The 26,065-nt window shown below is 37.1% G+C and overlaps 2 protein-coding genes across 7 annotated transcripts in view; one reads left to right on the top strand and one right to left on the bottom strand.

Moving 5' to 3' along the window:
• LOC109095304 (DEP domain containing MTOR interacting protein) overlaps window positions 1-22,011 on the bottom strand; it is a 28,787-nt gene extending 6,776 nt beyond the window's left edge. Inside the window, exons 1-7 of one of the 2 annotated variants that reach the window (XM_042772188.1) lie at window positions 21,636-22,011; window positions 21,175-21,274; window positions 18,047-18,225; window positions 15,481-15,604; window positions 11,785-11,963; window positions 7,009-7,191; window positions 2,646-2,783 (exon numbers count right to left, since the gene is read on the bottom strand). In XM_042772188.1, coding sequence (XP_042628122.1) covers window positions 2,646-2,783; window positions 7,009-7,191; window positions 11,785-11,963; window positions 15,481-15,604; window positions 18,047-18,225; window positions 21,175-21,260 — 889 coding nt within the window. In that variant the 5' untranslated portion in view covers window positions 21,261-21,274; window positions 21,636-22,011. Of the gene's footprint in view, window positions 1-2,645; window positions 2,784-7,008; window positions 7,192-11,784; window positions 11,964-15,480; window positions 15,605-18,046; window positions 18,226-21,174; window positions 21,291-21,635 lie in introns of those variants that run through there. The other variant, XM_042772187.1, reaches the window with a different exon arrangement.
• A 342-nt stretch (window positions 22,012-22,353) lies between these two features.
• LOC109073875 (sister chromatid cohesion protein DCC1-like) overlaps window positions 22,354-26,065 on the top strand; it is a 31,040-nt gene continuing 27,328 nt past the window's right edge. For 2 of the 5 annotated variants that reach the window (XM_042772184.1, XM_042772185.1), the window contains exons 1-6: window positions 22,354-23,458; window positions 23,539-23,677; window positions 24,044-24,182; window positions 24,277-24,329; window positions 24,428-24,585; window positions 24,856-25,004. In XM_042772184.1, coding sequence (XP_042628118.1) covers window positions 23,447-23,458; window positions 23,539-23,677; window positions 24,044-24,182; window positions 24,277-24,329; window positions 24,428-24,585; window positions 24,856-25,004 — 650 coding nt within the window. In that variant the 5' untranslated portion in view covers window positions 22,354-23,446. The remainder of the gene's footprint in view (window positions 23,459-23,538; window positions 23,678-24,043; window positions 24,183-24,276; window positions 24,330-24,427; window positions 24,586-24,855; window positions 25,005-26,065) is intronic. The other 3 variants (XM_042772183.1, XM_042772182.1, XM_042772186.1) reach the window with 3 other exon arrangements.

Here is a 26,065-nt window from a genome sequence, read left to right as displayed (position 1 = left end):
TATTTCCCTTACAAATTCAAAATGTACAACATGTTCTAATGCTGAATGTTCTGATGACAGAATGCATTTTGGATCTGCGTTGTTGTTGGATAAAAAACAGGTCTGGTTTGAACAGTGGGCCTCACTGTACTGGGGCAGTGCAGAGCGGGAGCGGGAGCTGTGCTGTGGTAAAGTGAAGGCTGAGTCATGTGCTAGGTCTGGAATGCTTCATTGCAGGCATGCTTCAGGCTTGCGTTGGATCGCCATGGAGGCCAATGTTCTAATTTGGTGGTGGAAGAGGAGGAGGAGGAGGAGGAGGAGGAGCCTGAGTTTGTGTGTATAAAATGTTCTTCTGTCTCTGTGCCTGCTGGCTGTGCTCCTCGCCTTTCCTGAAGGGGACAATGTGTTCTTTCCAGGCTCTCTCTATCTCACACACACACACACACACACATACACACACACACATAAACACACACACTACTTGTGTACTACTACTGATTTTAAAATCACTTCCAATAAGTTTACTACTCCACACACAAACATTCACTCAGATTGGGAGACAGAGTTGGATAAAACAGATTGAGATATAGTAAAATAAGGGTAAAGAGAAAATGTATTTTACAATCAGTTCCAGTTATTTCTTCTCAGATTTATTTGTTATTATTCACTGGGCAGTGATAGACAACATCATCAAGTAAGCAAGATAACACCTTCACTCTGAGAGGAGCTTCAATATAATGTGAGATAAAGGGATTTCTCACCCAAACTGGAAAGTCTGTCATCATTTACTCATTCTAAAGCTGCAAGACTTTTTTTTTTTTTTTCTGGATGAGCACAAAAGGATAAATTTTATATTATAAATATTATATACAGAAGCCTACTGAAGTCATACAATCAACATACTTGTGTTTTGTGTCAAATGGCATTGTCGTACTGGTACCATCCTTTAACCCCATACCACTTTGATAGTACATTTTGGAGATTTGGTCGAGGGAAACATTATTTAACGAGTGACTGATGACGGGATGGAGATTTTGGGCCTTTGTCGAAATGGGAAACATTTTCTATTTAAATGACGAATTTTATCCCTTAATTTCAATGACATCTGATGCCACGCTGACGGGAGAGAGTGTGAATTACCTCTGTGAGTTTGTGCATCTAGAGAGAGAGAGAGAGAGAGATTAAGCGTGTGTGAATTACCTCTGTGAGTTTGTGCATCTCGACAGTGTTCGGCAGCAGTGTCTCTACTAATAGCGAAACTGTAAGTTCATCTGTTTCAAGAACAGCACTGTAATTACCTCGCTAGTCTGAAATGTTTTGTAACTTTTAAGTTCATATTTATTTTATTGATAAAATGTTCAGAGGCGTGCTAACAACACGTGTCTGTACTGTATGTGTGTACATTTATATGGGAGAGAGAGCGGGAAAAAGGCAGCATGTGCTTGCCGTACATTGCTAGGTCAGCGTCATTGTGGGTTTTAGTTCTTTTGCTGTTTTAGGCTGTAAGGAACTTTGAAACAACGGAAATCAAAAGTGATATGGTCTTGTAAGGCGGTCAAGACCTTTTGCCAGAAATAACTGCACACCTTAGAACGTTTGTCAACCAACAGCCCTGTAGTATAACAAAGAATAATATTTTAGACTTTAGATTCATTTTAAAAGGCTATGTGCTTGACTATATGTATACGCTTTGGGCTTTAATGTGTAAATGTAGAACAAGGCATATTAGTATTAGTACATATTAGTAAAATTCTGGTGAAAAAGGTCCATTGTCGATTAGCAATAGTGTCGAATTACTCACACAGTAGTCACATTTTAAACAAACCAGCTTTCTGTTTGTCAAAGTATAGAATTTGCATGACCAACCTGAACATGTGAAATCTTTGTGGGGAACTTCTTGCCCTCACATGAAACTCTTGCAGATTTCTCTTGAAATGATTGGATTTCCCACAAAATTTCAGAGAGCAATGGTAAATATGACCGCACTACTAAAAAAACAAGGAAATTCTGAACTATTGATCTACCGTGTGAACTATTTTGAATATAATCTCATTCTGCTGATACATGTTAACCAGGAGAATCTCTGTCAGAGGGGTGAAAAAGTTCATGGAAACTACATGGCCGACGCCTCTTAGAATTACTGTCAACAAACACAATTACAGTGGAGGAAGGCCAAACGGAACAGAGGGAGAACTAGCTGATGTGGCTTTATGGCCTGGAAGCACACAAACACACAACCTTCTGACCCACCCACGGAGCACTTTATAAACACAGTAGACGTCTACAGTATCTGCTGCAGATATATGACACGCACAGTGTTTTGGTGCTATAAAAAGTAGGGCCATTTGATTTAACCATAAAAAGAGAGCAGGCTAAAGCAATCCTTAGCAATTCACAAAGAGCTGCATGTGGTTACGGAATCTCAGTAAGTCGTATCTGCCTTGAGAAATGCACAGTGTTTTGGTGCTATAAAAAGTAGGGCCATTTGATTTAACCATAAAAAGAGAGCAGAGATGGTGTAAAAATTAGGAAGCCTCAAGACAGCAAGACATCAAAACTGACCTGATTTGCCTACTTAAAGATGATGTGTGTATTTTGTTGTTTTGAAATACCCAAATTAGTTGACATATATGGGGTGTTTGAGCACATAACGGGGCTTTTCTTACCAGACTTTGGGTTGCAGAGCACAGGAGGGCTGCTGCTGAGTGTGGGGCTGCTGCTATAGTAACCATTGCTGCCACAACTACTGCTCATACTGCTCCGCCGTACCGCAGACACCACTTTTATCTCTTTAGTGGGGCTCACTAAGGGGAAGGAGATTGAGAAAGACAGAAATAAGGTTAGATAGAGACTTGATAAGAGGAAGTGAGAGACAGAATAAAGAGATCAGCTAAAATATACACACAACACTTCTCGCAGCTCAAAATGTCATTCCAGCAGTGCAATGTAGATAATGTTATGCAGTGTAAACATCCATTTTGTGTGCATTTACTAACTGAAATAACAGTTTGGACGAAGGCCTAACATTTTTTAGTGTTCTCCTTTTAACATAAATGTATTGTAGGGCAAAAAGCATCAAATAAAGAACACACCCACACGTTTATTCGCTTACAAAAAGGATTGCACGTCTGATGGCAGATGGAGTATTCTGATGACGACTTTCATACCTTTTATGGACCTTGACACTGTTATTTATTTGGCAGTCTATGGGACAGTCACAGGCCTCCCGGTTTTCATCCAAAATATCTTAAATTGTGTTCCGAAGACGAACTGAGCTTTTACAGGTTTGGAACAACATGGGGGTATGACACTGTCACACAAGGGACATGTTTTAACCGCTCTATTTATTACATTGATTTTATGTATTATAAAGTTTTAATTGGTTTTCATGTTTCTTATGTGTATTTTATGCCTCTTAACCATTTTAGTGTGTGTGTTCCTTTAAGAACTGTATGGTTGGCCTGTCAGGTGATCAGTCACCTGACAGGAAGCAGGAACACTATAAGAAGAGCAGCATGGCAAACAAGCATGGAGGCCATTCACAGCTTCCACTCATACCCAGACTGTGGAGTTTCTTTTATTGTGAACCTGTAAATACACCAATATTATTAACCCCCGCTGGGCTGAGCATTACATATTACATATGGTTTTAAGATTTTAAACCGTGTTGAGAAAGTGTTGAAAGATGACAACCCATTTTGAAAGTGCTGCTTTTTTTAAAACTCCTGCGGATTTTAACGATTAACAGATTTTACACCACTGTGACCAGCTTCGTGCTGAAGTACTTTCTCTTAAAAACATTGTTTTAAACATGGTGAAGGATTTTAAAGACTCTGTCGAAAGTCATTTTAACCGTGAAATGTGTTTAAGAGAGAGTGTGGAGTTAAAATTTGTTAAGATGGAGGAATATGTGAAGGAGAAAATGGCGGCATTGGAAAAAGAGGTTGTGTAATGATTCGAGAAAAACAGACAAAAAAACAGAAAAACAGAATAAAAATAAAAATAAACAACCAAAACCCTCCCCTTCACCTCACACAGAAACCACCAACCCTGCACCTGCCATTATCAGCTCCGCTGCACCTCCACTCTTCTGCACCACCGTCTCACCAGCTTCACAGACCGACGACAGAGCAAAGGATGGACTCACGCTCATCGAGACATCAACAGGGCCTGATCTCTCCACCATCTTCTCTGTTCTTCCCTTCTCCAGCGAGGAAGTCATCACGGCACAACAGGATTCCATCTCACTTCCAATTTCCCCTTCTCCACACCAGACTAACCAGACCCACATCATTGTCCACCACGGCTTACTGTACAGACGGATCAAGAGTGAGGACGGCCAGCACAGAATGCAGCTCGTCATTCCGAAGGCCTTGATCCAAAGAACTCTGCAGTGCCTCCACAGCAGGACAACGGAGCGACATCATGGTCGACTGAAAACGTTCCTCTGCATCCTGGAGGTCGCCTGGTGGCCTACAGTCCGAAAGGATGTCTGGCAGTATGTGGGGGAATGTGGAATGTGCACAGTCACCGACCAAGGCAAAGATCCATCACTTCACCCCACTTCATCACCAACCATCAAGCAAGGAAGGAGGAATCGACAGAGGGAGCAGCAGGCCAGCCATGCTGGGTACAGAAAGCACCAGGGAGGAACTGCGCTACCTACCCAGGCTGGTACCAGCTGCCACCTCTCTACAACGGCTACGGTTCCCCAGCTACAGAACTCTTAAGACACAAATTTCATCCACAACGTGCCAAAGTTATTTCAAAGACATTTTAAGCCACACTGGAAAGAGGGCACACATTTTATGGACAACGGGTGACAGAACTCTTAAGAGTCCAGTTTCTTCCCCGAGGTGCCGAGGTCACACAAGGGACATGTTTTAACCGCTCTATTTATTACATTGATTTTATGTATTATAGAGTTTTAATTGGTTTTCATGTTTCTTATGTCCATTTTATGCCTCTTAACCATTTTAGTGTGTGTGTGTGTCTTTAAGAACTGTATGGTTGGCCTGTCAGGTGATCAGTCACCTGACAGGAAGCAGGAGCACTATAAAAAGAGCAGCATGGCAAACAAGCATGGAGGCCATTCACAGCTTTCACTCACATCCGGACTGTGGAGTTTCTTTTATTGGACTTACCTTTCCAGACACTTGCAGCCACTTGGATTTCACTTAGACTGGATTGTATATACACTGCTGGATACTTACATTTGGGACTCAACAACACAGGGGGATTCTTGGATGTTTTTAGGGTATGGACAAAATACCTGTATTCTTTTAACAGACTGAGTCTACCCGGTTTTATTGTGTTTTAAAGTCTTTTGTTGTGAACCTGTAAATACAACAATCTTTTTAACCAAATTTCTGTTTTATGTCATTCTTTTAACACGTTTTAACTCTCACACAGAGAAATCAGACCCCATTCCAATTTTAGTAACCCAGCCCGCTGGGCTGAGCATTACAGGGGTAAGTGATTAAAGACAAGATTTTCCTTTTGGGGTGGAGTATCCCTTTAACACTACCACTCTTCACATTTTTATAACTAAAAAAAGGTTGTACTTCAAACTAGAATGTGGAGAAAGAAATTAATATGTTAATACAAATAAATAACATAGAAATTATCAAAATATTTCATGTTCATTTATTCTTAGAAATGTAGGTCTTTTTAAACATCAGTTAAATAAATGGCTAATCAAACTAAAATTGCTTTATTTATTTACAATTTTATTATAAAGTTATAAATTTTTATTTTAGTATATAACTAAATTAATCTATAAATATAAATAAGAGAAATAAATTAATAAATAATCCCATCTTTTTTTCAATATTTTATTTATTTTGAGTAATATCGTGTAAAATTATTAATATAATAATAATAATAACAAATAATTAATAAACAAATTATACTGTCATCAGAAAAAAAAAAGAAAACACTGATTATATTGCCATCAAAACATGCCGTAAAAAAGAAAAATTGTTGTGTACTAATCTACCTGATTTGCCGTTATGAAATTTATGCACTTGCGTATGTTTAAACAAAGGCCACACCACATGGCATGAAAAATTAAGAGTTCATATTTTATTCCGCTCTGAGAAGAGGAACCAGAAGGGCCCAGACCCAAGACACACTGAACTAACTTCCTGTACTGACTCATGATGGCGTGATTCTGAATCTACAGGCCAATACTGAAAAACACTTGAACTGAAACTGAATCTGGGCTTACATTTACTGTAATTTAGTATTCAACATGATTAAGGGCTATATTCTAGCTTTGTCTAGTATAATAATCTGTCAAAACACTAGCATGAATCTAAATTTTGTAAATCTAAAAAAGTTACGAGAACAGAAGCAGTTTGAAAAACTGAGGTTACATATGTAATACTGCCCAATACTGACTAATATATGACAAATTGACTGAAATGGAATATAACTAGACGAAACATGACGTTACGCTTGCTAGTCTTTACACGTTCACCTTTCACATACTTGTCACAAAAAACAGAAGATATATCAGATCTGACGCATTAACTATTTCAACAAGATCTGGAAAAATCCGTAGAGATCAGAAACTACAACCTTCCGTATTTGAACGCATTTAGTACTCATTCAGTACAAAAACTGTATGAATTTTCTTCTGAAAGCTCTTGTAAGCACACATAAGCATACACAGGATGTGAGAACAACTTAACATAACTGTCAATCAAAATGGCGGCTTGAGGACTAGTAAAAGCTTTTTGTGCCATCCATTTAATGCTGTACCTGTCTGTCAGAAGAATACATTGTCTTTGAAAGTAGTAATTTAGGGACATTTATTTTATTGCGATTTATTTGTGCATATGCTTGATTATCATGTAATAGACTTAATTATTTGAAATAATAAAAATGTATTAAATTGTCTACCTGCCACTGTAAATGACCACAGCTGTGTCCACTAAATCTAGAAATCAATATAACAAACTACTGGGTGTAATGAACACCATTGTGCACGCACTCTGCAGATTTCTTTTATGATCGTGGACTAACCTGAAAGGAAGCTGGTGTTTCCCCCCTCAGAGCCCTGTTTGCGTAGACAGAAAGGGCTGTCATGGTTCTCCGGTATGCTGCGACAGCGCTCATTCAAAAGCTCTATCAGTCGCCGCCGCCGCCGGAAATTCATCCTGAATTGGTAAAGCAGTCCGCCATCCACAAAATGGTGCTTGTTAGAAACTAGGGAGAAAAAATTAGAAATGCATAAATAGAGGAGGTCATATGTCATTGTACTAGGATTAAAGACGTGATCCGTCAAGCCACAATGGTCTAAAATCTAGAAGTGAAAGGCAAAAAAAAAATACAAAATACAAAACTCAACAAAATATTAATACAAACCCAATTCCAAAAAAGTTGGGACACTGTACAAATTGTGAGTAAAAAAGGAATGGAATAATTTACAAATCTCATAAACTTATATTTTATTCACAATAGAATATAAGATAACATATCAAATGTTGAAAGTGAGACATTTTGAAATGTCATGCCAAATATTGGCTCGTTTTGGATTTCATGAGAGCTACACATTACAAAAAAGTTGGGACAGGTAGCGATAAGAGGCCGGAAAAGTTAAATGTACATATAAGGAATAGCTGGAGGACCAATTTGCAACTTATTAGGTCAATTGGCAACATGATTGGGTATAAAAAGAGCCTCTCAGAGTGGCAGTGTCTCTCAGAAGTCAAGATGGGCGGAGGATCACCAATTCCCCCAATGCTGCGGCGAAAAATAGTGGAGCTATATCAGAAAGGAGTTTCTTAGAGAAAAACTGCAAAGAGTTTGAAGTTATTATCATCTACAGTGCATAATATCATCCAAAGATTCAGAGAATCTGGAACAATCTCTGTGCGTAAGGGTCAAGGCCGGAAAACCATACTGGATGCCCGTGATCTTTGGGCCCTTAGACGGCACTGCATCACATACAGGAATGCTACTGTAATGGAAATCACAACATGGGCTCAGGAATACTTCCAGAAAACATTCTCTCTCAACACAATCCACCGTGCCATTCGCCGTTGCCGGCTAAAACTCTATAGGTCAAAAAAGAAGCCATATCTAAACATGATCCAGAAGCGCAGGCGTTCTCTCTGTTCTCATTTAAAATAGACTGTGGCAAAGTGGAAAACTGTTCTGTGGTCAGACGAATCAAAATTTTAAGTTTTCTTTGGAATACTGGGACGCCATGTCATCTGGACTAAAGAGGACAAGGACAACCCAAGTTGTTATCAGCGCTCAGTTCAGAAGCCTGCATCTCTGATGGTATGGGGCTGCATGAGTGCGTGTGGCATGGGCAGCTTACACATCTGGAAAGGCACCATCAATGCTGAAAGGTATATACAAGTTCTAGAACAACAAATGCTCCCATCCACACGTCGTCTCTTTCAAGGAAGACCTTGCATTTTCCAACATGACAACGCCAGACCACACACTGCATCAATTACAACATCATGGCTGCGTAGAAGAAGAAGGATCCGGGTACTGAAATGGCCAGCCTGCAGTCCAGATCTTTCACCCATAGAAAACATTTGGCGCATCATAAAGAGGAAGATGCGACAAAGAAGACCTAAAACAGTTGAGCAACTAGAAGCCTGTATTAGACAAGAATGGGACAACATTCCTATTCCTAAACTTGAGCAACTTGTCTCCTCAGTCCCCAGACGTTTGCAGACTGCTATAAAAAAAGGAGGGGATGCCACACAGTGGTAAACATGGCCTTGTCCCAACTTTTTTGAGATGTGCTGATGCCATGAAATTTAAAATCAACTTTTTTTTCCCTTAAATGATACATTTTGATATGTCATCTATGTTGTATTCTGAATAAAATATTGAAATTTGAAACTTTCACATTATTGCATTCTGTTTTTATTCACAATTTCTACAGTGTCCCAACTTTTTTTGTTTGTATTTTGGTTTTTACTTTTAAGGCTTTTTTTTTTAATTGAAGTAAAAAGTATTATTAAATCCATTAACTGGGCAAAAGTGGCAAAATAGCAAGTCCCTTCTTATTTATTTATCTTTTTTGTGCTAGAAGCAGGAAAACCAGTCTAACCAAGTCTAAGTATGTGAGACCGAGTGTGTTTGTGTAAGAGGTGCACGTCCCACTTTAGAATCCCATCCCTTAATCCTATGCAGGAGTATAACAGAGCAATCCTAAACTCCCTTCTTGTATAATATCCCATGAGTCATCATATTTCAAAAACAGGATTTAGTTTTACTTTTTTTACTTAGTTTACTTTTTTACAATGTTACAGTGTTTAGCACTGTGTTCTGCCATGTCAATATTTCATAGACATACAGCGGGAAAAAAATCATTACAACATTCCACCTTTCACCAATATAAAATATTGAGTAACTATGCTATCAATACACAATAAAATATTGATATTTCAAAAAAAAAAAAAAAAAAATGGAAAAAAGATTTAAAACAAGCAAAATCAAACAGATACATTATGGGCAGTGAAGCACAGTGCATGCATAAGATTTGTGGTGCAGAGGAATGCAGATAAATGTGTGTGGGAGAGAGCTGAGCTAAATGAGCTAAACACTACCTCATTGTCTGACTATCACTACATGGCTAGTCTTGCAGATCAAGTATTCTGCCTTTATGCAAAAAGTCCGGTCCATTTTCCAGCTTACTCACGTGAAGTGTCCACAGTTTGCTATTTTGACAGTTTGAATAAAAATAATAAAAGCAAAAATGTTTCACCAAATATACTTGGGCGTTCAACCAGGGCGGCCCGCCCAAGTAAAGACTATGTGTGGGAAACACTGCAGTTATGCAACTTCATGTCAGGGGGCTTCTCCACTGACGGCTAGAGACTGAGAGGGGCCAGAAGTTGCAAAATAGCAAGAAAGGCTGAAAGGCTTTCCTCTCTACCGTATCCTTCTCCATTTTTTTTTTTTTTTTTCACTGATTTGTTGGTTTAAAACAGCAGATTTCCCAGGATGCCCTGTCATGATCTTTTTGCTGTATTGACTGTATCCAAATGTGCCAGCTAAATTCAAGTCAGGGGACAAACCTTTGTTCAGTTCTGGTGTGGTTTTTGCTTTATTTAATATCTCCATGCCTATGATAATAATATAGAAACAGACACTGATTCAGTTATGAGGAAGTAAAATAAACAAGAATATAGTAACTGTTGAATCTTGGCAAGCATTTATTTATTGCATTATTTATTTATTTATTTATTGCATTTATTTAAACTGAAAAAAATAAGCGAGTTGTTGCTATTATACTATTATACATTACTGTACATGTATAATATATAAGCTAAAACATTTAACTATTTGAAAAAAAATCCATTGCATCTTTTTTAAGGCTTAAATTAATTGTGTTGAAAAGTTTATTTTAATGTAACATTTGTGTTTGTTTGTTTTTGTTTTTCTGTGCAGTGGAAGAAGAGGTCAGAGGGGGCAGCCTGTGATGCCTTTAGCAGATTTCTCAAAGTCAGCAGAAATCTGACAGGAAAGGAGCTGTCAAACAAAGACACTGTATCAGACCCAACAGGGCTCTGATTGTGCTGCTGTGCATGTGACTGTAGGGTGTGTGTGACTGAACCAATGGGTATAGCTCTGTTCTATGGTAACCACTATTTGTGTGTGTGTGTATGCAGGTCTGTATTGTGTGTGTGTGTATACGGCTGTGTATTATGCATGTGAATCCTTTCGTGTAGATGTGTTCTAGTGTGTCACGCTGTGTTTGGCTATTTCCTGGTCAGAGGTATGTCCATCTGTTGCTGATCATCAAAGAGTCATTCCTCTTGTTGAGTCATGACTCCACCAATCTCCCCATGACATATTTTATAACACAAATGACGTAATACTGCACAGTTACTTCAATGCATGTATATTTTAAAGGCTGACGCATGTCATGATGAGCAAATTAAACTACAATTCTATGGTCAAATAAACAGTAGTGAAGGGATAGTTCACCAAAAATTAAACTTCTGTCATTATTTCCTCACCCTCAAGTCGTTCTAAATCTGTATGAGTTTATTTCTTCTGATGAATACAAAAGAAGATATTTTAAAGAATGTGGATATCCAAACAGTTATTGGTCCCCAATGACTTCCATATAGTATGGAAAAAATACTATGGAATTCATGGGGAGGATAAACAGTTTGGTTACCAACATTCTTAATAATCTGTGATAACAGATTAAAATTTTTGGGTGGATTATCCCTTTAAGCTCATGCAGCGAACCATGAACTATAATTCAGGAACAATGCCATCTAGTTGCCACGTCAATCTATGACTTGGTTCAATAGGTTCATAACTATAAAGTTATGTTTAATTTAAAAGACCGAATGAAAGTTTGATTTAATGTATTTTAGTTCTCCAAACTTTTTTTTTTCAAGAAAAGGTTTACATTTATTGTACTACAAAAAATGTCATGTAATGTAATTATCAAGTAAAAATTTAATATTTTCATCACACCTTTAATACACGTGAGTGTACCTTAATCTTTATTTATAAGTTAAAATGCATTTTTATATAATCAATTATTTGTTAATTAAAACAAAATTTTAACAAAATTTTAATTTTAATCGTGTTTATTTTTTAAAATACAAACTATAATTGTTATATATTTATTTTTTGTTGCATGAAAAAAATAATTATATATATATATATATATATATATATATATATATATATATAAATAAAATTTAACTGATTTTTTTTTACAGGCCCTATCGAACTTGACACACAATCTGCAGGGGTCAGACCACATGACTTTGATGCTGCAGGACTCCGTTCTGCCCATGTTCTCACCATGCTGAATGATGCCATGCTCCAGCAGTCTGCGTCCCAAATGCTCAGCCTCCTGTCTGGTGGGCATTTCACCTTCCTGCAGGAGCCAGTCTATAAACTCTAAGGCCACCAGCGTCCGCTCATACGTCACACCCTCCTCTTCACGCGTCTGCAGCAGGGTGTTTTCAGTGTTCATCAACCTGTGGAGCGGGACAGAGTACTTATTAACATCTCAAACTCATTGCTTATGACATTAAAAGATCATTCACCACAAAACAGCAAGATTCGTGAAAAGATTTCCACATTTCATCAAAACAAGGTCAAAGTTCACCAGTGCTGCTTAATACAACAACAAAAGAAGAGCAACAGAAAGAAATTTCAAGAAATGCAACATTCTCCGCCATTCAAAGGCAGGTGCTGACGGGTCAAAACCAAACGCTTTCATGCATGCCACTGACAAAGACACGCTGTTTAGCTGTCAGCACACTACCATAGCTAAATAAAGATTGCCATGGGAGACACAAGTCTGTGTGAGGAAAGCTGAGGCAAATAAAACTCTCGCTGACTCTTCCACAATTTCAGAACTGATCATTTATAAGAGAAGCATTTGCACAGTAGATATCAGAATTGCAGGCCATTCTGGTCAATATCTTCAAGAAAAAGAGTATGATACATCTGAAACAGCTTGAGCAAACATCTCAATGAGCCAAACATTGTGTGTCAACATACTGTGCCAGCAATATGAGCCTCTGTATTAAATGTTTGCCATGTACATATTGAGTCTATTCTTGTGCAAAGTGCAATCTCAAACTGCTTGCAGTTAAGCAACCATATATTAATGACTGACTTTTGCAAAAAAAAAGAAATGTGACATTGACCTAGTTTCAAGTTCCTTAACATTTTTTGATCATCATTCTTTTAAAGCTAGCTTTTCTGTTAGCAGGTCAACATTTTAACCATATCCTGAATGCTCCATCGACACTGAAACCCACAGACCTGGTTGCATAATACGCTTGTGAGGCAACGCTTCTCCGTCTAAATATCACTTAGTGCTGCAGTCTTGTCAAGTCATGAGAAATCATGTCTGCTCACACACAACAGTTCTGCTGTGGCTTTGACTGGTACTATTTTCAACAGCGAAATTGAGCAAAACCAGTTAATATTGTGTCTAAAATGTAAGTCACTTTATTTTAACTTCTTGGTTATTGAACTACCATAGTGCAAAATCAGTGTCACATTGCAACAGTGTTAATATCTGGGGAAACATCTTGGTCGTGTAATGTTGCTTACCTAAATCATATATTATAAATATCTTTTTTTTTGTATGCATCTATAACATTCCGTCTGTGCTGTTGCACTCAATTGTTTTGATTTCTGCATTTTCTTTATCATACATATTACACTAAATTGAAAATGTTTTATGAAATATATAATGTTCAAAAATAATATAACACTAAACTGAAAATGTTTTATGAAATATATAATGTTCAAAAATAATATAAATTATTGTATAATGTATAATAAAAATTTAAAGAAATTATATATAAATAAATGATTATTATCATTATTACTGTTTCTTTAATCAAAGTAAGCTGCTGAAAGACAACATGTAAACATGTCAATTTTTGGGAGGTAGAGCCAGGTAAAATATTGCCAGGGCAAGTTCAAATCTGAACTGATGATTACATTGGAAGTGAAAAAATCCTTATAGTTTAACAGCAGAAGTGATATTCAGGAGTTCCCTCAAGCACTATTAACCCTTCTATAAAAACAGTAAATACAGACATTATTTTATAATTTTTTTCTACATGCATTTCTACAGTAATGGAATTCTAGGTGGACGTCTAGAAGTAAAGAGATCCAGATGCTAATAGATGTTTTCAACATCTATTACAACATAAGACCTCCATTGGGATAAAAGGGAACAATCTGAATAAACATCGAAGCAGGAAGTTCTTGAAGCTATTTAAGGGGCCATACGCCTCTTACATTTGGCTTTAGAAACCCAAGCCTACAGTACAGATATACTGAGAACACAAACAATCTTGGAAGGCATAAAAAAATACCAGGGTAGTTGACAAAGGCTGATCATGGTTGCTTAGAAATGGATTGCAAAACATTCCTGGCCATTTTCGCATGTAGGTCTAGACCCATAATCAGAGAGAGTATTCCATATACTCCCAAAAACATTTTATATTTATGCTCCATCAGCAAACCAAGCTCTTCAGCACTGTGAGAGGTGAACCAAACAAGCTTCCCTAAGAGTGAAGTCTGCAAATACTGACCACAAGCACAAATGTGTCCATGGTGATTACATAAAAGCACACTGGTAGTTTGTGTGACAGATGTCTCCCTCTGGACTTCATCTTCCTGTTATGCAAGAGCAGGACGGCCCGCAGAGGAACGTCTACAGTGCAGCAGGACAGAGAGACAACATGCTGCTACCTCGACCTCATTCTGCTCATAAATGCAGAGCAAACACAAGCTGCTATTGCAAGATGGATAAACCATTCATGGCTCAGATTAACCTTGCTTCAACAGTTCACTACTTCAGCATTTCACTATATACAACTAAAAAGTACTTGCCTTGTGTTTGATCCATTGTAAAGCTAAATTAAGACCTGAACTGAACTGAACTGAACTGAAGACCTAAACTGATATCATAATCATCTTTTAAAGAGACCTTCAATAATTCAACAATTAATACAATAATATATATATATAAAAATAAACTAAAAAAAACTCAGGACCCCCTTGACCAGTTCTATAAAAATCTTAGTAAGATTTTACAAACATCATCCTTGAAGAATTACTCATTACTTAAATATGTTAATGACTAATGACTGAATTACTTTAGAAATTAACTTAATTACTAGATCACTTATTGTGTATTTGCTACTTTTTTAATAATTATAATTAAAACAAATAATTGTTTAACTGTTGAGTCATGTACAAAAGTGGATAACAGTACACTAACAAAAAATTATATTTGAGGTTGTAAATAAAACAAAGATTATTGGAGTATGTTACATGAAAATACAATTTCAGTTTTTCTACGTCAAAACATCATGTTCAATTCAATATACTTACCTTTTTTTTTTGTAACCATTTGTGAAAATGACTTGGAATTTCTGAGTGAAAACTGTTTTACCACCTTTTTTTTTTTTTTTTTTCAGTGTACACAACATGCGAAAAATTATTAAAATGTATTATAAAATAATAATAATAAAATACAGAGGTCAAGACAAAAACAAGACCGGAAAACGAATAAAATAAAATGAATATGAAATCAGCTTATTTAAAAAAAAGTTCACTAACAGTAAACCAAAAGGAAGATTTTTCTCTCTTTAGATAAAATATATAGAGTGTGGTTTTGTGCTGAGCTACATCAACAAAGCAACAACTTGCAGATAAAGCAGCTACTTCTAAATGTAACCAGTTGTAACACAGCACGCTCGATCTGCTTGAAATCTGTTTCTATGGACACTGTTCATTTACCGGACAGACTCCAAATGTTCAAAATCAATATGTACAGACCTGTGTCACACATGAACAACAACACAATCACACCTTGCTTGATCTTTAACAACCTATACCTCAATAATGAATAAGAAAAAGAGGAAACCATGATAATGCCAATGTTTAATCAAATAAAACAGTAAACTATTAATAATTCAATAATCTCTCAGAACTTTAATGATGTATGAAGGCGCTTACTTCTCATATATCCGTTGGCCTCTCATAAAAACTTTGGCTTCACAGTCCAATGGAAAGGTTCCGTCGTCCTTCCTGAAACGGTAGAACAGCTTCATATCTTTGAACTCCTTGTGCTCATCACAAACTGTGAGGACAAACAGATTCAAAACAGGTTTGTTAAGCGCTAACAAGTTAAGTGCAGCTAAAAAGTTAACAATACACAGGAAGACACTGCTACAAGCAATGGTTTAAAGATCAAACCGGTTTCATCGACAATGTAACAGAGATCATTTTTTGTCATCCTTTTGCACACAAAATATTAAAGGGAACACTAACCCAAAAAAGAAAATTCTGTTGCCATTTATTCTTGCTGCTCTTTTCAATATAATGAAAGTGAATGGGGACTTGGCCTCTTTAGGCTCTAAAATGAAAAAAAAAATAAAAATCCCCCTAAAAATATCATAAAAGCGGTCATTATGACCTACTGTGATACTGTTTACTGTCTTTAGGCTGTTATTTACTGACCTTCCTACTTCGCCAAAGCTCAAAAATGGACAAAAAATGGTACATTGAAGCCAACTGATGTGAAGAATTACTTAAAGGTGACATATTATGCCCCTTTTTACATTATGTAATATAAGTCTCTGGTGTCCCCAGAATGTATCGGTAAAGTTTCAGCTCACAGATCATTTATTATATCATTGTGAAAATGTCTATTTTGAGTGGAAGCAGAAACACGCTGTTTTTCCCTCCTGTCTCAAAAAAAAAAAATCAGCTGCTCCCCCCCCCCCCCCCCTTTCCAGAATAGAGCTGCATCATTACAACTGGACCTGCTAAAAACATCTGGTTTGGTTCTGATTATCATGTTTATCGTGCGAAATTCAAGCATTTAAACCATATTAGTTTAAGCCTCTGATATAGGGTTTTCTGAGTGCACACATCTGAAGCACATGGACAGAAAGCAGCTGTCACAGCATGTGAGTACTAAACTAAGTTCTCATTCACACACAAGTTTACATTAAAAAGACAACAGTCAGTTATGTCTGTAAAGGTTTTAGATCTGTGCGGCAGCAGCAATATACAGTAAATAAATCAATAAATCCACTGCACTCGTCTCCTCTGAGCCTGGGACACTAATTAGTGTTCTGTCCTCGTCTGTGCAGCCAAAGACAGAACAGTTAGCATGTTTTGCTCAAACTTTCACCATGGCATTAGAGCTGGCACACCGTTGTCACTTGCAAAATCAAAGTGAAGGCGCCATGGGTGTAAACCATAGACTGTATAGAAACATGGACGTAGTGTCCGTGAGGTCACCCATAGTTTTCCGAAGAGCATTTTTGAAGCCAAAAGTAGGCGGAGCCGTCACTCCCGTATAATCGAAAATGGGCAAAAAGGCGGGAGCTGGTTGCTGAAACCACGCCCACATAGCTCGACGACAGTGACAGCCGCGGCAAACCACCTGTCACTCAAGTGGCCGCGCCCTTAATTATGCAGAACTTTAATGCTTAATATAATTTAAACGGTTGAGTTATAAAATAATTCACAGTTGTCACGAAGGGCAAAACTAGCTATATAGACAAAAATCTTTTTTTGAACCAGGCTGTAAAGTTGGGCATTTCAACATGGGAAGTCTATGGGATCAGTTTAAGTCACTTCCGTATGGGCTTCACGAGAGAGAGCGGGAGGTTGCCGCTTGGTGTAAACTTATTAAACAGATTAAGGGGCGATAATATTATAATGAGATCCCTTTGCCATGTCACCAAGGGAGCGAAATCTAACGCGCTCGTTTTCTCAGACGCTTACAGAAAAAGGCTTACCAAAAAAAAGTTACTGGGTTAACCTATTTCACGTTTCCTTGGTTGGTAGATGCACCGGGGACCTGATTATAGCACTTAAAACCTGGACAACTAAGATTTTCATATGTCACCTTTAAATTTCAGTCTTTTCATCAACATACTGTAGCTATTGAATGGCTTCAGAACACTTGTAATACAGTGCACAATTCTAATGGAACACTTTTATGATACGTTTATGGAGATTTTTTGATTATTTTTGGAGCGCGACAGCCTCAGTCCCCATTCACATTCATTAAACAGCCTCAGTCCCCATTCACATTCATTAAATGGAAAACTATGGAAGCCCATTTCCGCTAATAAATAAAAAATAAAATAAGGTTATTTCGACTTTTTAATCGCACGATTCTGACTTTTTTCCTCAGAACTGTGTGATATTAACTCGCAATTCTGACTTTTGTCTCAGAGTTATAAAGTCATAATTGTGAGATATGAACTCACAATTGTGAGAAAAAAAGAAAATCAGAATTGCGAGATATATACTCGCAACTGCAAGAAAAAACTCAAGAGTTGCAGCTTTATATCTCACAATTCTGACTTTATAACTCACAATTTTGACTTTATAACTCGCAAACTGGCTTCCACAGAAAACAGTGGTCAGGACAATCTTCATACAGGTTTGGAATGACATGAGTAAATAATGACAGAATGTTCAATTTTGGGTGAACAATCCCTTTAATATAGTGGAATATAAATATAGGAATTCAAGTACAGTATGTGGTGGACAAACCCACCATGGTGAAGGATGCTCTGGTCAAGAAGTTTCTGCATGATCTTGATGGCAGTATCTCTGTCAGATGTTTCTTTGTGCTCAATTAGCCAATCAATGATCTCCTTGGCCACAAAGCAGTTTGGGTAGGTCCGGAGATGATGCCTCCTGTCTTTGATCAACTTAGCCTCATGGAGCCGTAGCCTGGAAAACAGGAAATAAATCAGATCAACAGCCATCTTTTCACCTTTTTGGTGTGAATTCTCCATTCAGCAACCAGCATTAAATAACCAGCACACAAAACCTGAAACTTCACGACACACTTTTAAAAACTGACCTCCATACCTACATTTACACGGCTATATCTTTCCTAGGTCGATCCATGAAGATTCAGCCTAAAATAACTTTCTGATTTGTCTTAAAAAGTAGAACAGATCCGAAAATAGACAAATGACAAAAACAGTCCAAAATATCTTCTTTTGTGTTCTGAACAAAAAAGAAAGTCATTAAGCTTTGGAACAACACGAGGATGAGTAAATAACAACATAACTTTCATTTGTGGTGAACTGTCCCTTTAAGAGCTGTAAAAACACATAATTCATTCATAACCACAAAAACAGAAACTACAGTAAAACATAAAAGGTTATCAAAGTTTGCTGGCAAATGTTACGCACCCCATAACTGTTTCCAAATCTATCCTGCTTTAAAGACCTCAAGCATTTAAAGTGACGGACAACAAAACTGCATCTTGCACTTATAACAAACAGAACAATACTGTGTGTTGGCACGGACACTGATACAGTTATTGCTATAGTTATCTTCATATATATCATTTTTAATGCAAAAGGGCTTTTACACCCCATCTGCATTAAAGGATTACTCCACCCCAAAATTTTCTGGACCTTGACAGTGTATTTTACTTGGCAGTCTATGGGACATCCTCAAGCCTCCCGGTTTTCATCCAAAATATCTTAAATTGTGTTCTGAAGACGAACGAAGCTTTTACGGGTTTGGAACGACATGAGAGTAAGTGATTAATGACAAATTTTTCATTTTAGGGTAGGAGTATCCCTTTAAGAATGAAAATGCCACAACAACATGGGACTGTTGAGAAATTTAAAGCTAATGAACATTTTTAAATTATACCATTAAATTTATTTTAAATTAATTGAAAATAAATTTGTAATTAGCAATTTTATATTACAGTAGTATTTTGGTAGCCCTACAATACTAAAACGGAATACTAAATAAACTGAAACTAGAAACTCAATCAAACTAAAACAAACAGCAATACAGTGTTTGCCTGACCGCAAACTGAACTAAATTCTGTTTTGAATACCAACAACAAATCTAGATAAGGTAGAGTTAACCTGACAGCCCAATACCTGAATCAGGTACACCTGAGCTGGGACCAGGTAAAATGTGAGTCTGCTGTCACTGCCTGATTACTGATTATACAAACCTGAGTCAGTGTACACAGCAAAGTGATACCAGCAATTAGCAGATAAAACTGGTTCAACTGTGACCTACAATAACAGAACCAGTCCTATGATTCTGATATTCCCACACAACTAGCAAAGAAAATCTTTCTCTCACCCAACAAATGATGTCTTTACCTCCAGGGGTCTGTTAGAGATCCCTTAACATTATTATTATTATTAATATACGCACCCAGAGACAATAAAAGGACTTTGACGCACCTAAATCTAAAGCACATTCAGGCCACTGAATGAGAAAATCCTGTGAAATAAAACTGCTTGTAGATAAGGTTTAAATAAGTGTTCAAGTTAGATATTGTAATGCTGAAAAACTACTGTGTCGTGTACTGGGATTCAGCAATCATTAATCAGATGTATCGACTAAACACCTTTCTGCTTCATTCACTATCACTTCACAGTTCACCGCAAACAGAGCAGCTGTCAGGAAAAGCACAAAGGCCTGACCGATGCTCACCAATCAGTCACATTATGCATGAAAATTCACGGTTGTGATCAACTGCAAAAAAAAAATATACAAATTTTTCAGTGTAATACAAGACTCTCTCCAGCAGATTCATAGAGGTCATTCCATTAAAGTGTCTTTTGTGTACCTTAAAAATATATGTGTAAATCAAGACTTTAACAAAAAAAAAAAAAGAAAGAAAAACACTTTTACTATCTCCATCCATCCATTTTCCAAACTGTCTGCCCTATGTAGGGTCACAGAGACACTCTCAGGCTGTTGGCAGGGTAATACCTTGGATGGATGGCCAATATTTTTACTATGTATTTTTCTTAATGGACAGTTGACACGAAAATGTTGTCATCATTTACTTACTCTCATGTTGTTCCAAAATACAAAACTAATTAATAAATATTGACCCAAATAGAAAACAAATAACAAATTTTTAAAAAAAAAAAGTTGTTGGTAGCCACTGACTTCAACAGTATTTTTTTCCATACTATGGAAGTCAATGGCTACCGGCAACTGTTTGGTTACCAACATTCTTCAAAATATCTTCTTGAATTTTCATTTCTGGAAGAACCACTTGAATGACCAGATTAGTCTAACATACGTCACTGGGGAAAAGTCTGACATTTTCAACAAAAGATTGAGTTTGATTAAAGTCACCATAACAATAAAATTATTTTTGTATGGAATATTGCAGTATTTTTATAAATGATTTATCTGTGCACATCAGTGTTTTTAAAAATAAATGTCAGAAACCTTTTTTTTTTTTTTTTTTTTTTTTACATAGATTAATAATTCACAATCTAAATCTATATTATGCATTAACAAAATAAACTGGGTGAATTTTCTTTTTCACGATATATATATATATATATATATATAGGCTATGTGTGTGTGTGTGTGTGTGTGTGTGTGTGTGTGTGTGTGTGTGTGTGTTGTGTATGGTGTAATGACAAATGGGTGTACCGACCGCCTGTCTTTATGTGCTAAACCGACTAGATTTAAATCCACATTGTTTAATAAAGGAGTAAAGTGTACACATGACATTCTATTCTGAATGAATTGATCAGTTAGCCGCAGCGCCACATTTAAAGAGATCTACTGGCAGCGACGTCGCGCGCTTGCAGCTTCATTCATTTAAATGGGAGCGTTCTGGTTTTGACGCGTCGCGTCGTTGAAATTGGGGTGTCAAGCCACACCTACCGTAATTGTTCTCCAGTAACGAGGACTTCGGCCATGCGCTCCAGCTCAGCAGCCTTCTTCTGCATGGTGTTCCCGATGCCGTCCATCTCTGACAGCGAAGCTGAACATAAAATCATACACGCAAATGTGACAAATCAGCATTTGAAGGAGAAAAACGCTGTTCGCGACACGCACAGCGTGCTTGAGTTTGTATTGGGTGTAACGTTACTGAACACGCCTCTCATATGGCAGATTGGGATAGGCGTGATGATTGTTATGACACCCCTAATATTTGAGGAAGACGAACTGCCCAGATGAATGGAATGAGTGAAAACACAGCAGCATGTTGTTATTATTATTATGATTACTGTAATTTTACATATGCAATAGGGCTATGTCATCCGAAAGATTCAAATCAGTCTCCGTAATGTAAGAACATCGAAATAAACACGCAATGACACGAAGGAGAAAACATTGTTTACCTTTTTAGTTCCGAAGCAGGGACGTCAGACCGATCCGAATTTTTGTTTGCAGAGGAATAGCAGCGATGTCACTTAAAGAGCATCACTGTTCAGCTGATCACAGGTCAAAACCACTCGAAATAACTTTAGCTTTTGTGTGCCATCAAGTGCGCTCACTCAATCATCAGGACATCCAGTCCATGCGTTTAAATGCGCATGAACCGCAAAGCTGCAATAAATTACACCGAAGCTTCAAACAGCAGATTATTCCTGAAGACAGACTCGGGACGATTCGTTTTCTTCATGCTATTGTGGATTGTTTACTGCTCTCCACTGAAAGCACGTTACTGCCATGTTGCAGGGCGAGTCAACTTGACCACCCTCAGTCAGAGGGGGAGTTGACCATGAGGGGCGGAGCCTGGAGGTCATCACTGTAAACACCCAGCAGAACCCTCGTACAGCGGTGTGAATGAAACAACATATACAGATGATATTATATTTATACAATATGACATTATATGAAAGTCTTGAACATTAAAATAATAAAAAAATAATATAATTCAAACTATCTTATATATTACATCTCATAACAGAATAATTCTATTTTATTTCATTTATTTATTTTAAAATTAAATAAACATAACAGATGCATAAGAAATACAATTAACAATAAAATAAATTATTTAAAATGTAAAACAAATAAAAAGATACATTTATTTATGCATTAGCATACATTTTATAGTCCCAGACATATATTTCAAATTCTGAAATCTAAAAATCTATGATTATTTATGTAAAAAATAAGAATATAAATTATTGCAATTTTTTTTAATTTGAAAAGAGTGAGATAAACATAAACCATTTTAATACATATGAATTGTGTGATTATTTGTGGGTGATCGTATTTATTAGTTTTATTATTTAAATTACAAAACAGTCCTCAGCTGCGGTGTCATATGTCCACCACAACAAACAATTTTGCCCCATTAATGTTTTTCGAAAATAAGTTTACGTTTACCAAGGGCAACAGTGCCAATGACGACCATTTTTTTAAGATAAAACATGGGACATGATGTATAAAGAAAACAGAAGACATCTCTCGGGGACACGATGCTGTATGGAGTTAGTGTTCAGTGGCTCTGCGCAGATTTGCGAGCATCAAAACAACAACAGAAAAGAACGCGGTCAGTGAATGAAATCGTGTCATGGAGCGCCATCTAGTGGACAAGTGACGTTTACACACTTTTACGGGTGCGCGTGGAAACGTTCATTGGCTCTTATTGCAGTCAATCAACATTTTCTTCCGGCCAAAATATTCCGGGAAAGTTGAGCGCTGACAACAGCACAAGTCTTTATGTTAAGTCGACTTGGATAAAACAAATTCTGACAGCATGAGGACATTAGAAGAGGTTCAAGCCACACTACAAATCGCTAAAGTAAAAGAAGAAGACCTGCAGCCCGTCAGTTACTGTCTTTCTTTCGGAGACTATGTATCTACTACTGTCTCATGGAGCTGGATGATACACTTTGCAAACACATTGAAGCAGACAAGAAGTTAGTTATTATTACTTCCCTTTAAGCTGTAAGAGCAACTTACCATCTCAGTATTAATAATTAAGCCAGAAATTCATTTCGAAACCGTTTGAGTAAAATGTGGTGTTGTGGAATCATTCATCTGTCGTGATGTCTAGATTTCTCAGTAGTCTAATAATAAGAGGCGATAAAGACGAGCATGCAGTTCTGTGCAGTGAAGACAAGACACGTCCAATCTGCTGCTGTTTGTCCCTGGATGTAAATCTCCAGATCAACAGATCTCAGCATCTCCTCAGCTCATGCATGCACAGGTCACTGGAGAAGTCTTTCCTGAAGATGTGAGTTTATCCTTTGTTGATGTGATTTTGTCCTCTAATAACTTATTTCTCAGATTTGGGGGTTTTCAAATTGTTACTGGGAGCTGAGAAGACAGAGACCAAGGTTAAAGAAGTTGAAGAAACTTCTGATGGAGAATCCGTATGATGGTCCAGCGGTGGGTAGCTATGCAGGAGGAGGCGCCGGGACTGAAGGTATGCCACTGCTGTTTAGAAGTAGTTAGTACTAGCAGTTATTAACCTTTATTTAAAATATGTTTGATTAAGGTGTTTTGGGGTCTAGATTTCCTTTATTAGTTAATTACCAACACATTAACAGTGCTTGTGCTTTTAAAACCTTTGTCCAAAAGTGGCATCAAATGTTTTTGTTTTATATCATTTTCTTAGTACACTATGGATGACCTCCTTGAGAGAATACAAGCAAGTAGAGAAGAAATCGAAATCGAAAACTTATATAACAAATGTTTCAATATATTTCCCATTAGAAGAACAATATTCATATGGGGGTAATGTCTTCACTATCGTTGGAATGAGTTGTTAAACACAGACCTGTGTTTGTAGGATTTTGGAGGATCCTGGATTTTGATTATGAGATGAAGCTCCTAGGTCATGTGACCCAGCTGGTGGACTCAGAGTCTTGGTCTTTCAGCAGAGTTCCTCTCAGTGCCTGTCTGGAAGAGCTGGGATCCTTTGAGCCAAAGTGAGTTATGATGAAAGATTAGAAAATTATGAAAAACAGTAGATCATCCAAAAGGCTATTTTTACATTCTACATTCTACTTGTTCTCTGATCAGAGCCATGATAGAACACTGTCTGAACTGTTATGGAAGACGCTACAGTATTGAAGGTTAGGGTTTTTTATACTCGCTATGCATTATGAATTTGATGGATAAATTACCCTTTATCTTTTCTTCTCACTTGTTTGAGTTTACCCACTCCTTTTAGATGGTCAGGTGATGCACGCACTGGATGAGGACAAAGTATGTAGGGCCACAGCTCAGCTGCTCCTGCAAAATGCTGTGAAGTTCAACCTGTCAGAGTTCCAGGAGGTTTGGCAGCAGAGTGTTCCTGAGGGAATGAGTGCAAGACTGGATCAGCTCCGGGTGAGGACCCCAGCCTTTACAACACAGAGAGCAGTAACCACATTAGTCGGACACTTACACATGGTCTTACAGCTGCACCATGCTACTGTAAATGTCAGAATCCAAATGAGATTTATTTCCAAGTATGTTTACACAAGTAGTTTCCAGTGCATGCATACATTGTTTATACAATTGTAATAAAACAAATAAAAAAGTTAGGGGTATGTTTATTGTTCTGTTAATTAACATGGGATATTTCATGTGTAAGTATCCATGTTTTGTGTAATTCAGGGTTTAGCTCTGTTAGATCGAAGCACTAAACCAGAGACCATCTCACTGCTGCGGGAAGAAGATCTGCCTGAGGACACACTGGAGCGATTCAACAGCCTCTTCAGCCTGAGAGAAAAATGGATGCAAGATGATATCGAACCCTACATACAGTATGTATATTGATATTCAAACTCTTTGAATCTACATTTCTTTACAAACAATAAAATACAGTGTAGTGTGAGTGAAGTGGCATACAGCCTGTGTAGTGCTGCAACTAGCAATTAATTTGATAATCGTTTAATCTGTTGACTATTTCTTCGTTTAATTGGATAAAAATCCCAATATTATTAATTATTAAAATGTAATAATGAGGTAATACAAATATTGTAACTGCAATTTGAAGGCTATGAATATAAATAGTGTGACTATATGTAGGGTTAACTATAACCATGACATTCGAAAACAAAAAAAACAACTACTTGCTTACCATTTTAAAGCAACATCTAAAAACACTATTAAAAATGATAATAAAACAAAAACAAAAGTACAGACTAAATGTTAACTGGTACGAGGGACATGCACTCAACCGAACGTAATAATTAAATTAAATTTCCTTTAATTCCCTTTACTGTTACTGCTCTCATAAAAATACAGTTGTTTGGGTTACATGTCAGATTTTAGACATTTATTCATGTCTAACAAGAAATATTTTTGCAAAATGTATTAAGTAAGAATTATTGCACTTTTACTCTATTGTGCTCTGTTTGTTCAATGCACCAGCGTTCGTTCAGTGAAGGTTTTGGAGACTCTGTAGCTTTCAGGGCTAGCCTGTATGCAAAGTGGAAATAATTTCATGACTTTCATTACATTTACATTTAATCATTTAGCAGACGCTTTATCCAAAGCGACTTACAAATGAGAAGAGCAAATAGAAGTGCTGTAACAAGTCTCAGTCTAGCACAGTACACATACCGTTTTTTTTTTTTTTTTAAGAAAAAGAACTAGAATAAGAAAATGTTAGCATTAGTTAGTCAAGTGCTGACGGAAAATATGTCTCTTTAGACATTTTTTGAAAATGGTCGAAGAATCAGCTGCTCGAATTGAGATAGGCAGGTCGTTCTACCAGCTTGAAACAGTCCAGGTGAATGTCTGAACTATCAAGTTTAGGTACTTTGGTGCAGAGCCAGTGGTTGTCTTGTAAGCAAACATCAGTGCCTTGAATTTGATGTGA

The sequence above is a fragment of the Cyprinus carpio genome, chromosome A16 (genome assembly GCF_018340385.1).
Source record: "Cyprinus carpio isolate SPL01 chromosome A16, ASM1834038v1, whole genome shotgun sequence".
NCBI lineage: Eukaryota > Metazoa > Chordata > Actinopteri > Cypriniformes > Cyprinidae > Cyprinus > Cyprinus carpio.
This window is presented reverse-complemented; position numbering and strand designations above follow the sequence as displayed.